At 43.5% G+C, this 14,186-nt stretch overlaps 1 protein-coding gene across 1 annotated transcript; it reads right to left on the bottom strand.

The window, feature by feature from the left end:
* Positions 1–8,296: 8,296 nt before the first annotated feature.
* Positions 8,297–8,680, bottom strand: LOC116356391 (octapeptide-repeat protein T2-like). Its single transcript, XM_031802183.1, has one exon. It carries the CDS (start codon positions 8,678–8,680, stop codon positions 8,297–8,299), a length of 384 nt encoding a protein of 127 aa, XP_031658043.1.
* Between the last annotated feature and the right edge of the window lie 5,506 nt (positions 8,681–14,186).

Below are 14,186 nucleotides of genomic sequence, written 5' to 3'. Positions count from 1 at the left end.
GCCCATGGTCACTCTGGATGAACTGCAGAGATCTACAGCTGAGGTGGGAGACTCTGTCCATAGGACAACAATCAGTCGTATATTGCACAAATCTGGCCTTTATGGAAGAGTGGCAAGAAGAAAGCCATTTCTTAAAGATATCCATAAAAAGTGTCGTTTAAAGTTTGCCACAAGCCACCTGGGAGACACACCAAACATGTGGAAGAAGGTGCTCTGGTCAGATTAAACCAAAATTGAACTTTTTGGCAACAATGCAAAATGTTATGTTTGGCGTAAAAGCAACACAGCCCATCACCCTGAACACACCATCCCCACTGTCAAACATGGTGGTGGCAGCATCATGGTTTGGGCCTGCTTTTCTTCAGCAGGGACAGGGAAGATGGTTAAAATTGATGGGAAGATGGATGGAGCCAAATACAGGACCATTCTGGAAGAAAACCTGATGGAGTCTGCAAAAGACCTGAGACTGGGAAGGAGATTTGTCTTCCAACAAGACAATGATCCAAAACATAAAGCAAAATCTACAATGGAATGGTTCAAAAATAAACATATCCAGGTGTTAGAATGGCCAAGTCAAAGTCCAGACCTGAATCCAATCGAGAATCTGTGGAAAGAACTGAAAACTGCTGTTCACAAATGCTCTCCATCCAACCTCACTGAGCTTGAGCTGTTTTGCAAGGAGGAATGGGAAAAAATGTCAGTCTCTCGATGTGCAAAACTGATAGAGACATACCCCAAGCGACTTACAGCTGTAATCGCAGCAAAAGGTGGCGCTACAAAGTATTAACTTAAGGGGGCTGAATAATTTAGCACGCCCAATTTTTCAGTTTTTGATTTGTTAAAAAAGTTTGAAATATCCAATAAATGTCGTTCACAAAAAAATACAGTTTTATATCTTTATGTTTGAAGCCTGAAATGTGGCAAAAGGTCGCAAAGTTCAAGGGGGCCGAATACTTTCGCAAGGCACTGTAAAGGACACCAATACGAAGAAGAGACTTGTTTGGGCCAAGAAACACGAGCAATGGCCATTAGACCGGTGGAAATCTGTCCTTTGTTCTGATTAGTCCAAATTTGAGATTTTTGGTCCAACTGCCATGACTTTGTGAGACGCAGAGTTGGTGAACAGATTATCTCAGCATGTGTGTTTCCCAACGTGAAGCATGGAGGAGGTGGTGTGATGGTGTTGGGGTGCTTTGCTGGTGACACTGTCAGTGATTTATTTAAAATTCAAGGCACACTTAACCAGCATGGCTACCACAGTATTCTGCAGCGATACGCCATCCCATCTGCTTTGCACTTAGTGGGACTATCATTTGTTTTTCAGCAGGACAATGACCCAACATACCTCCAGGCTGTATTAGGGCTATTTCACCAAGAAGGAGTGTGATGGAGTGCTGCATCAGATGACCTGGCCTCCACTATCACCCGACCTCAACCCAATTGAGATGGTTTGGGATGAGTTGTAAGTCAGAGCGAAGGAAAAGCAGCCAACACGTTTTTAGCATATGTGGGAACTCCTTCAAGACTTTTGGATAAGCATTCCAGGTGAAGCTGGTTGAGAGAATGCCAAGAGTGTGCAAGGCTGTCATCAAGGCAAAGGGTGGCTACTTGAAGAATCTAAAATATAATATATGTTTTGATTTGTTTAACACTTGTTTGGTTACTACATGATTCCATATGTTGTATTTCATAGTTTTGATGTCTTCACTTGTAGTAAAATAGTAACTAGTAATAGTTCAAATAAAGAAAAACCCTTAAATGAGTAGTTGTGTCCAAATCTTTGACTGGTATTGTAATTTTCCTATCTCTATCTCCTAGATATAGGACAGACACTTCAAAAACCTTATTCCTTGTGATTATTTTGGTTTACTGTTTTTTTGGTGACGGGTTGAAACTCATTGACTAAAACTCAAATGTCTTGGGGGTTGACCCATGTGGGGGAAAATGCAGGGAAAATGACACAGCACAGCTTCCAGAAAAACAGTTGTTTTTCAAACTAGGAATTTCGTGGCCATTTATGAATGTGTTATTCAATACGTTTCTATGGGCTATAGTAGTAAAGGCCGAATTCTATATTTGATCAAATAATTTGTTTATATTTTTGTGGGATACCGAAAGGGGTCCTAAAATTCCAAATCAAATAGCTAAATGATCCATGGTATGACTCTCTTAAAACACTTCCTTATGTTTGCTAGATTTGAATGTTGAAGGATTTTATATTTAAGTTGTTTACATGTACGTGATTCCCTAGGTGATGAGCAGTGGTGTAAAATACTTAAGTAAAAAATACTTTAAAATACTACTTACGTCATTTGTTGGGGTATATGTACTTTACTATTTATACTTTTGACAACTTTTAATCCACTACATTCCTTAAGAAAATATTTACTTTTTTACTCCCATCCATTTTCAATGACATCAAAAAATTTAATTGTTACATTTTGAAAGCTCAGGCAGGACAGAATTAGGTCCAAATCGCTCCTTGAGTTGGCAGCATTCCACCCTGCATCCCAGTGATGGCTTGCTTCTGAAGCTAAGCAAGGTTGGTCCTGGTCAGTCCCTGGATAGGAAACCAGATGCTGCTGGAAGTGATGTTGGAGGGTAAGTAGGAAGCACTCTTTCCTCTGATCTAAAAAAATCAACATCCAAATCTCCTAGGGCAGTGTTTGGGGATGTTACTCTGCATAGGGTGCTGTCTATCGGATGGAATGTTAAACGGGTGTCCTGACTCTCTGTGGTCACTAAAGAACAATTGGCACTTATCGTAAGAGTAAGTGTAGGGGTGTTAACCCTGGCGTCCTTGCTAAATTCCCAATGTAGCCATAATACCACCTAATCATCCCCAGCTTCCAATTGGCTCATTCATCCCAGGTTGTTGCTGTGAATGTGTTCTCATTCAACTTAACTGGTTAAATAAAAATCTATTGGCAACCCCTCAGAGATAACATAGTCTTCCCCATATAACCATTAAAGAGATTCTCTGGTACTTTTCTATACTTTTTATCCAGTAGTTCTGGAAGTAGGGCTCACGAGCCAAAAGATGTCCCTGAAAATTGCTTACATTGCATCTTATGTGCACCACGTCATTGGTCTCTCTTTTGCTCTGCTGCGTGTGCATCTTGCTAGCTGTCACTCATTTGGTGACGGGCTGAAACTCATTGACTAAAACTCAAATGTCTTGGGGGTTGGCCCATGTGGGGGAAAATGCAGGGAAAATGACACAGCACAGCTTCCAGAAAAACTGTTTTCAAACTCGGAATTTCGTGGCTAATTAAGGACAGTAACCTTGCTCCTTGATTATGCATGTATGAACTACACGTTGACACATCCAGCCCAAAGAGTGAGATTTTTTAAGTTTTTTTGTTGTAGTTGCCTAAGTTCCAGAGCATGTCTTTTATGTCTTTAGTTTTTGTGGTCCTTTAACAGAAACAAATTTGAGGAAATATGACTAATAACCACCTCCTCTGCTCTCTGCACTGAGTTCAAATGCTCTCATTGTAACGGTTTTCCTGTTGTGAAGGAGAAGCGGACCAAAATGCAGTGTGGTGGTTATTCATGTTCTTTAATTTCTAAAGACACTATACATGAAATAACTAAACAAAACAAGAAAAGTGAAAACCTAAACAGTCCTATCTGGTGCAAACACAGAGACAGGAAGAATCACCCACCACAACAGGACCAAGCGGCGTGGTAACGGGCAACAGCAACGCAAAGAGGAATGGACATGGGAGTAAGGTTTGGACTGCAAGAGTATAGACTATACTTCTTGGGAGGAAATAGACAGGTGGGCGGTCGACCCAGGGAGAGTGCCGGAGCCCGCCTGGGATTCGATGGAGCAGTGTGCGGAAGGTTATCGGAGAATGGAGTTGGGTCGGACGGAAGCCCGAGAGTCAGCCCCAAAAAGTTATTTGGGGGGGGCTCACAGGGAGTATGGCTATGCCAGGTAGGAGACCTGCGCAAACTCCCTGTGCTTACCGGGGGGCTAGAGAGACCGGACAGGCACCGTGTTATGCTGTGAAGCGCACGCACGCTGTCCCCAGTGCGTGCATAGCCCGGTGCGGTACATTCCAGCTCCACGTATCAGCCGGGCTAGAGTGGGCATTGAGCCAAGTGCCATGAAGCCGGTTCTACGCAGCTGGTTTCCAGTGCGTCTCCTTGGGCCGGCTTACATGGCACCAGCCTTGCGCACGGTGTCCCCGGTTCGCCTGCATAGCCCAGTGCGAGCTATTCCACCTCGCCGCACTGGCAGGGCGACCGGGACCATTCAACTGGGTAAGGTTGGGCAGGCTCGGTGCTCAAGAGCTCCAGTGCGCCTGCACGGTCCGGTCTATCCAGTACCACCTCCACACCCCAGCCCTCCGGTAGCAGCTCCCCGCACCAGGCTTCCTGTGCGTGTCCTCGGCCCAGTACCACCAGTGCCAGCACCACGCATCAGGCCTACAGTGCGTTCGGCGCTACGAGAGCTACTCAGTCCAGCGCTGCCAGAGCCTTCCTCTCCAGCGTTGCCGGAGCTTCCCGTCTGCCCAGTGCCATCTGAGCTTCCCGTCTGCCCAGCGCCATCTGAGCCTCCCGTCTGCCCAGCGCCATCTGAGCCTCCCATCTGCCCAGCGCCACCTGAGCCACCGGTCTGCCCAGCGCCGCCTGAGCCACCCGTCTGCCCAGCGCCGCCTGAGCCACCCGTCTGCCCAGCGCCGCCTGAGCCACCCGTCTGCCCAGTGCCGCCTGAGCCACCCGTCTGCCCAGCGCCGCCAGTGCCGCCAGTCTGCCCAGTGCCGCCAGTGCTGCCAGTCCGCCAGGGGCCGCCAGTGCCGCCAGTCAGCCAGGGGCCGCCAGTGCCGCCAGTCAGCCAGGGGCCGCCAGTGCCGCCAGTCAGCCAGGGGCCGCCAGTGCCGCCAGTCAGCCAGGGGCCGCCAGTGCCGCCAGTAAGCCAGGGGCCGCCAGTGCCGCCAGTCAGCCAGAGGCCGCCAGTGCCGCCAGTCAGCCAGGGGCCGCCAGTGCCGCAAGTCACCCAGGGGCCGCCCCTCAGCCCAGAGGCGCCAGAGCCCCTCAGCCCAGAGGCGCCAGAGCCCCTCAGTCCTGAGCTTCTGCCCCTCTGTCCCGAGCTTCCGCCCCTCTGTCCCGAGCTTCCGCCCCTCTGTCCCGAGTTGCTGCCCCTCTGTCCCGAGCTGCCCCTCTGTCCAGTGGGGTCATTAAGTAGGGTCGCCGTGGCTAGGAAGCTACGGAAGCGGACAAGGTGGGGGACTAAGACTATGGTGAAGTGGGGGCCACGTCCAGCACCAGAGCCGCCACCGCGGACAGATGCCCACCCAGACCCTCCCCTATAGGTTCAGGTTTTGCGGCCGGAGTCCGCACCTTGGGGGGGACTCAAAGTTTCTATGTTTTGGTTGGTCAGGGTGTGATCTGGTTGGGCATTCTATGTTGGATGTCTTGTTTGTCTATTTCTATGTCTGGCCTGATATGGTTCTCAATCAGAGGCAGGTGTTAGTCATTGTCTCTGATTGGGAACCATATTTAGGTAGCCTGGGTTTCACTGTGTGTTTGTGGGTGATTGTTCCTGTCTCTGTGTTTGCACCAGATAGGACTGTTTTGAGTTTTCACATTTCATTGTTTTATAGTTTATTCATGTATAGTTTTTCCTTTATTAAACAAACATGAATCATCATCACGCTGCATTTTGGTCCGCCTCTCCTTCAACTAAAGAGAACCGTTACACTCATACTTCCACAAGTGCTCTGCTTGCAAAAAAGCGTGAAATACAACAAGCTCACTTATTCAATGTAATCTCTATACTTGAAGTACAAACTATACATGAAACAAAATAAAAATCAATGTTAAATTGCTTTTATGTATTTAAATGATTGTTTTGAAGATGTATGCATTACAGAAGATTGTATATTATGCATATTTTGTTTCAAAACTGCCTTTGCCATTATAATGATTCTGAAGATTATTAGGATCATGTACTGCTTAAGAAATGTATACATTCTTTTTGCAAATAAATGCATTGATATGTGCGATTGTAAATTGATTGTAATTTGATATGTGCAACTGTAAAAGAGATGCTACTACTAACAAATGCCACTAGGTGGTACTCTCTGATTTCGTATTCCAGTTGAGTCAGCACAGTTTCACAAGTTGATGTCATATACCATATATGTCTGGTTGAATGACTATCTAGGCATAGTCAGAGAAGGTATAGGCCGAATTGAACAAATGTATAATGACATTGCAAAACGAGAAATTCTATGTTTTAGTTAGGAACTTGGTAAATACACTGAGAGAATAGGCTATTACAGGTTCTGACAAGTAGGCTTACTGTACGTATACCCGCCATGGTGAACAGACTGTTACATTTGTCAATCAATGCAGAAACCGTGGCAAGCACTTGGCACAGGTGTGCATGGTCATGGATAGGACAATAGCGATGTCGTCAGATCTGCACGATTACAATAGTAAATGTAATGTTCATAAGTAGGATATACTTATAAATCAATGTCACACTTATAAAGGTAGGATAGGTCATATAAAATGCCCAATAAACAATTTTCTCTAGTCAGTCACCATTCCATCACATGCCATGGACCAATAACCAATTTGTCTTTGCATGCCTGTATTTATAATTTGGGTGTGTGTTCCTCTCTTTATCCTACTCCCTTTTGATGAGGTCAACGATGAAATTATGGTAGCTGTCCCATCTGGGAATCTGACAGTGAAAGAAAATGTGTTTCTACAGTTATAGCATCATTTTAGCTTGTATATGCATACAAACAAGAGCATGCTACCTGTTTTTCATAAAATCTCAACTGAATACTGGCTCTCGCTATTCATACAAGCTAATGTTAGTGAGAAATGGCTGTGGTAATAGAGGTACCTGTATGATATTCTTATCCTATTCCTATGGCAGTGGCTATTTATTTTATTTTATTTTTTATTTTTACAGGGACAGTGCACATTAATCAACGTTTCAGTAAAAGTGCCGGTTTTAGCCAGCCGGCTAATTTTCAACCGCAGTCCCTGGGCAGGTTATTAAAAACAATTACAATATAGACAATAGCAACATAGAACAAGCAAGACATAGCAACATAGGACAAACAAGACATAGCATACAGACAGAGCAACATAGGACAAGCAAGACGTAGCATACAGACAGAGCAGCATAGAACAAAAAGCAGCAAGTCAAAATTCATAAAAGCAACAAAGTGTTTCCACACCTCACAAGCTACAGACAACAGACAACATGGAGAGCGGCAACACACAGCTAGGGATCATGTTCACAAATCTGATTGACCTTTAGCCATGTCTTCAAGCATTTTGTGAAAGTGTGATATGTGGTGCAGTTATGTGTGTCTGATGGCAGTGTATTCCAGACATGGGATGCTCTCACAGAGAATGCAGATTTACTAAAGGTGCTTTTCCTTAGGGGAACTATACAGTCACCTCTCATGGCAGACCTTGTGGATCTGCTGCCATATGTCTGGGTTTTCTGTTTAACAAAAATATTGAGTGGAGGGGGAGCCAGGCCATTAAGGATCTTGAATACAAGACATGCGTTGGTGTATTGCACAAGATCTTCCCAACTCAAGAGCTCATGCTTTCTAAGGATGGGACAATGATGATGGCTATTGGGCTTCCTATCAAGCACTTTGAGAGCCTGTTTGTAGACAGACTGAATAGGTTTTAATGTTGTACAGCAAGCTTGGGCCCAACTAGTCAAGCAGTATGCTAAGTGGGGGAGTATTATAGATTTGAAGTACAGTTTTGCTACCTCTGTAGTCAAACAATTTCATATAAATCGGAAATTAGCTAGGTTGAATTTGGTTATTTGAATTACCTTTTTCACATGCTTTTTAAAAGAGAGGTTGGAATCAAGTATGATGCCAAGGTACTTAAAATCGGATATCACCTGGAGCTTCTCCCCTGACACATAGACATCTGGCTCAGTAGCATCTGTTGCCCTCTTTGTGAAGAACATGCAAACAGTTTTTTTCACATTGAGATGCAAACACGAGTCACTGAGCCACTTTGTAACCTGGACCATTACAGTAGTGAGTTCTATGTGCAGTACAGTGTATTATATTTCTATGGCATATGCAAACCAGGGTGTGGATCTCAGTCTCAGACTACTGGCTCTTTATGAAGGCATCTCATGTCCTTTCTGTGTTCAGTCTCACATTCAACAGGTGTCCATCTCCTTCTCCATCGATTTACTTTCCAATATTGACTTTTCTTAATCTTTCTCCTCCTTCATCCTTTCCTTCTCGCCTTCCATGTTCTCTCTCACTCTTTGCTCGCGCCGTCAATCTCTCACCTGCTCCATTTCCTCCGTTACCCTCTTCTCCCTCTCCTTCTCTATCTTTTCCATTTCCTTCTTGACCCTCTTCTCCCTCTCTGCCTCTCCTTCCATTTCATTTCCATTTCCTTCTTGACCCTCTTCTCCCTCTCCGCCTCTCCTTCTCTTTCTTTTCCATTTCCTTCTTGACCCTCTTCTCCCTCTCTGCCTCTCCTTCCATTTCATTTCCATTTCCTTCTTGACCCTCTTCTCCCTCTCCGCCTCTCCTTCTCTTTCTTTTCCATTTCCTTCTTGACCCTCTTCTCCCTCTCCGCCTCTCCTTCTCTTTCTTTTCCATTTCCTTCTTGACCCTCTTCTCCCTCTCCGCCTCTCCTTCGCTTTCTTTTCCATTTCCTCCATTACCCTAGCTACATCACTGACTCTCTCCTTCATTTTCTTCTTCAAACCTTCCAACTCCTCCCCCCCTCACTCGATCCAACGCCTCCCTCTTCCTCTTGATCTTCTCTCTCTGTCGTCTTCTCCTTCGCTCTCTCAATCCACTCTCTCACTCGCTTCATCTCTGTTTCCACTTACCGCCTTATCTCAACTCCTCATTTCACCCTCCTATCTCGACCTTCTCCTTCTTCTCCAGCTTCACCTACTCCACCATCTTCTTAAACATTTCCTTTCTCTCTTTCAACTGTTTCATCCCTTCTTCCAAATCCTCTCGGACTCTCTCCACATCCTCCAATTACATTTCTGTTGTTTATCTCTTACTCGCTCACACTCCCCATCGTCTCCTATTTCTCCTCTATTGCCTCCTTCAACTGATCCACCTCTTTTTTTTCTCCTCCATCTCTGTCATCACTCTCTTTACCTCCATTTTCTACTCCTCCATATTCAACTTCACCGCCTCCTCTTTCTGTTTCTCCATGTCTGACATCCCCCTCCTTACCTCCATCTTCAGCTTCTCGTCCATATGCAACTTCACATGCTTCACATACTCCTCCCTCTTTTCTCTCTACTTCTTCCTCCTCTTCTCCCTCTTTTCTCCAATTCATCTTCTCCTTCAAGTCCCCCAACTATTCTTTCACTCTACCTCATCCTTTGCCTTCTCTTCCACATCTATTTTCATCATGTCCATTTCCTTCTCTTCCTTTTTAATCATCTCTCCTGAGCGTTGGGCTGGTAACCGAAAGGTTGCTAGATCGAATCCCCGAGCTGACAAGGTAAACATCTGTCCTTCTGCCCCTGAGCAAGGCAGTTATCCCGTCATTGTAAATAACTGACTTGCCAGATCCACTTAAATAAAACTTGTTTAAATTCTTGCCGTCTTCTTCAGTCCTTCATCCATTTTATTTTCACCTTCTCTTCCTCTTGTTGTATCTTCTCAAGCTGTTTAAGGAGAACATTCACTGTGTTTTCATGCATGTCTGTATTCAAACTCTTTTATTCACACTATCTCCCTCTCCATTTCTCTCCTCCAGCCCTCTTTCCATTTGAGCAACTGGATAGAAAAGATATCTAATGAAATGTGATCTGCTCACCAGGTTTGCTGCTAGATGGTGCCACCTGCTGTTGTCCACATTGAACCCCTAAACTGCTCGAGGAGCACTATACTGGGGCTGACTCTCTCTGTGTGGTGGTTAGGGTGTAGTACTGGGAAAGCCAAAAAATGTAATCAAAGAGTCAATAAATCAATCAACCCAATCAATCAACCCAACCAATGAATCTAATCTAATCTAGTTTAGTCTAGTCTCTATCATTGAGTTCTAGTAAAAAACAACATTTAATTACACTTACTAACAGAGGGGACATAGTATAACATTATTAAAGTTAGCTAGATTGTAATTTTTTAAAATAAGAATAGCTCACCAAATAGGCGACTTGATTAGGGATCTGATTATTGATCAGGGCAAACAGCACAAGGCTGTTGTCTATTGTCCCCTCTTCGGTTTTTCAGGTTGGTGGGGAAAAGAGATGAAAAAAAGGAAAGAAATGAAATGTCTATGATGCCATCTATTTTGTGAAGTGCACCAGTCCCTCCTGCAGCAAAGTACCCCCACAACATGATGCTGCCACCCTCGTGCTTCACGGTTGGGATGGTGTTCTTTAGCTTGCAAGCCGCCCCCTTTTTCATCCAAACATAATTATGACCAAACAGTTCTATTTTTGTTTCATCAGACCAGAGGACATTTCTCCAAAAAGTACGATCTTTGTCGCCATGCGCAGTTGCAAACTGTAGTCTGGCTTTTATTTTGCAGTTTCGGGGACAGTGGCTTCTCCCTTGCTGAGCGGCCTTTCAGGTTATGTCGATTTAGGACTCTTTTTACTGTGGATATAGATACTTTTGAACCTGTTTCCTCCAACATCTTCACAAGGTCCTTTGCTGTTGTTCTGGAATTGATTTGTACTTTTCGCACCAAAGTACGTTCATCTCTAGGAGACAGAACGCGTCTCCTTCCTGAGCGGTATGACGGCTGCGTGGTCCCATGGTGTTTATACTTGCATACGATTGTTTGTACAGATGAACATGGTATCTTCAGGCATTTGGAAATTCCTCCTAAGGATGAACCACACTTGTGGAGGTCTACAATTGTTTTTTCTGAGGTCTTGGCTGATTTCTTTTGATTTTCCCATGATGTCTAGCAAAAAGTACTGAAGTTTGAAGGTAGGCCTTGAAATACATCCACAGGTACACCTCCAATTGACACAAATGATCAGAAGCTTCTAAAGCCATGACATAATTTTCTGGAATTTTCCAAGCTGTTTAAAGGTACAGTCAACATAGTGTATGTAAACTTCTGACCCACTGGAAATGTGATGCAGTGAATTATAAGTGAAATAATCTGTCTGTAAACAATTGTTGGAAAAATTACTTGTGTCATGCACAAAGTAGATGTCCTAAACGACTTGCCAAAACTATAGTTTGTTAAAGTAATGACGGACTGTCGTTTCTCTTATTTGAGCTGTTTTTCCCATAATATGGACTTGATCTTTTACCAAATAGGTCTATCTTCTGTATACCACTCCTACCTCGTCACAACACAACTGATTTGCTGAAATGCATTAAGAAGGAAAGAAATTCCACAAATTATATTTTAACAAGGCAGACCTGTTAATTGAAATGCATTCCAAGTGACTACCTCATGAAGCTGGTTGAGAGAATGCCAAGAGTGTGCAAAGCTGTCATCAAGGCAAAGGGTGGCTACATTGAAGATTCTCAAATATAACATATTTTTTTATTTGTTTAACACGTTTTTGGTAACTACATGATCCCATATGTATTATTTCATTGTGGCGATGTAGTCACTATTATTCTACAATGTAGATAATAAAAAATAAATAAAAAACCTGGAATGAGTAGGTGTGTCAAAACTTTTGACTGGTACTGGTATAATATTTTTAAGAACTCAGTCAGGGTCTGAATTTACTGTTGAAAGTTAGAATAATAGGTGCAATTTCAAAATGTGGTTGTGCATCAGCAGTCAATTAACCCAGGTCAGTAAAAAAATTTAAATTGGTAAATTAGTCTAAACTTTTAGTAAGGAATCGGCATGTTCAAGGGGATCGGTCTGAGCAAGGCGCTGCATAGATTTGCTAACCTTGATCACATAATGACTAGTTATTTTGAGATGCAATATGATGATAGAACTGTAATTATTCTGCAGCACCTGGCTTTAGTGTTGCCACGATATCAGAAGTTTTTTCTTTTGATACCAGGTTTAGTATCACGATACCATCATGATACTCGATACCAAAACGATACCACATCAAAAAAGAAGGCATATTAGCCAAAGCCACAGAATGGCACTTGATCCAGACAGATTGTTACTGCTCCGTTCAATCTTTAGGCAAATGTTTTGTTCAATATCATTACATTGTAAAACACTTTTAGACATAGCCATGTATGCATTAATGAATCAATTATACAGTCATTACAATCAATTTGACCGTTTTTTGCCTATCTAACTACATAATACAAAGGTAATCATTTATTTGAATGGTACGTCTCTATTGATAAACTATGCCTATTCACAATACAGGTGAATGCATATTCAATAGTGGGTGTATACAATTGTGTGTGCAGTTATCGCTGATAGACAGACTTGTTCCATGAGACACGTTTGACAGAAGTACCAAAAGTAATGTCATGTTCTAGTATCGACAAAGTACAGACGTTTCGGTATATCATGCAGCTGCTCAGGCTGATCTTCTCGAAAAAGATTAAGATCTTATTGTAGCCAAAGAAACCATGAGGCTGCTTTTCATGACTCTTAATAGTCATGAGCAGTGTTGGTCAAGAGCTGGTGATGTGGGTTACTATGACAATTCACATTCACACCACACTGACATTCACGCTCTGCCCCTCACAGGTTGATATCTCAGTAACTGGCGCTGGAGGGGATGGCTGCCATTTTACAGGCTCCTAACCAACTGTGCTATTTAGTTAGTTTTTTCGCATTGTTTGTAACTTATATTTTCACGTATTTTGTGCATAATGTTGCTGCTACTGTGTCCTATGAGCGAAAAGAGCTTCTGGACATCAGAACAGCGATTACTCACCAACTGGATGGAGATATGTTCTTTAACGAGTCCGACGCAAAGGATTTACTTCTTTCTCGAGACCAGACCCAAACCCCATCATTTGCATGAAGAAAAGTCAGAGAAAAAGGAGGCAGAGGGGCTGCCATCTGAGAATGTGTAGGTGAGTGAGGAAACTTCCACTACCATCCGTACTATTGGCCAACTGGAATATAAAATTAATGATCTATGATTATTAAGACTATCCTACCAACGGGACATTAAAAACGGTCATATCTTGTGTTTCACCGAGTAGTGGCTGAACGACGACACAGATACTATAGAGCTGGCTGGGTATTCCGTGCATCGGCAGGACTGAGAAGCTACGTCTGGTAAGATGTGTGTGTATTTGTCAATAACAGCTGGTGCGCTATTTCTAATATTAAAGACGTCTCAATTTTGGGCTCGCCTGAGGTAGAGTACCTCATGATAAGCTGTAGACCACATTATATACCAACAGAGTTCTCATCTACAGTGGGGCAAAAAAGTAGTTAGTCAGCCACCAATTGTGCTCCCACTTAAAAATATGAGAGAGGCTTGTAATTTTCATCATAGGTACACTTCAACTATGACAGACAGAAAATCACATTGTAGGATTTTTAATGAATTTATTTGCAAATGATGGTGGAAAATAAGTATTTGGTCAATAACAAAAGTTTATCTCAATACTTTGTTATATACCCTTTGTTGGCAATGATAGAGGTCAAACGTTTTCTGTAAGTCTTCACAAGGTTTTCACACACTGTTGCTGGTATGTTGGCCCATTCCTCCATGCAGATCTCCCGTAGAGCAGTGATGTTTTGGGGCTGTTGCTGGGCAACACGGACTTTCAACTCCCTCCAAAGATTTTCTATGGGGTTGAGATCTGGAGACTGGCTAGGCCACTCCAGGACCTTGAAATGCTTCTTATGAAGCCACTCCTTCGTTGCCCGGGCGGTGTGTTTGGGATCATTGTCATGCTGAAAGACCCAGCCACGTTTCATCTTCAATGCCCTTGCATTGGCCCCATTCATTCTTTCCTTTACACGGATCAGTCGTCCTGGTCCCTTTGCAGAAAAACAGCCCCAAAGCATGTTTCCACCCCCATGCTTCACAGTAGGTATGGTGTTCTTTCGATGCAACTCAGCAGTCTTTGTCCTCCAAACACGACGAGTTGAGTTTTTACCAAAAAGTTATATTTTGGTTTCATCTGACCATATTACATTCTCCCAATCTTCTTCTGGATCATCCAAATGCTCTCTAGCAAACTTCAGACGGGCCTGGACATGTACTGGCTTAAGCAGGGGGACACGTCTGGCACTGCAGGATTTGAGTCCCTGCCGGCATAGTGTGT

Source organism: Oncorhynchus kisutch, linkage group LG22 (assembly GCF_002021735.2).
Source record: "Oncorhynchus kisutch isolate 150728-3 linkage group LG22, Okis_V2, whole genome shotgun sequence".
Lineage (NCBI taxonomy): Eukaryota > Metazoa > Chordata > Actinopteri > Salmoniformes > Salmonidae > Oncorhynchus > Oncorhynchus kisutch.
This window is presented reverse-complemented; position numbering and strand designations above follow the sequence as displayed.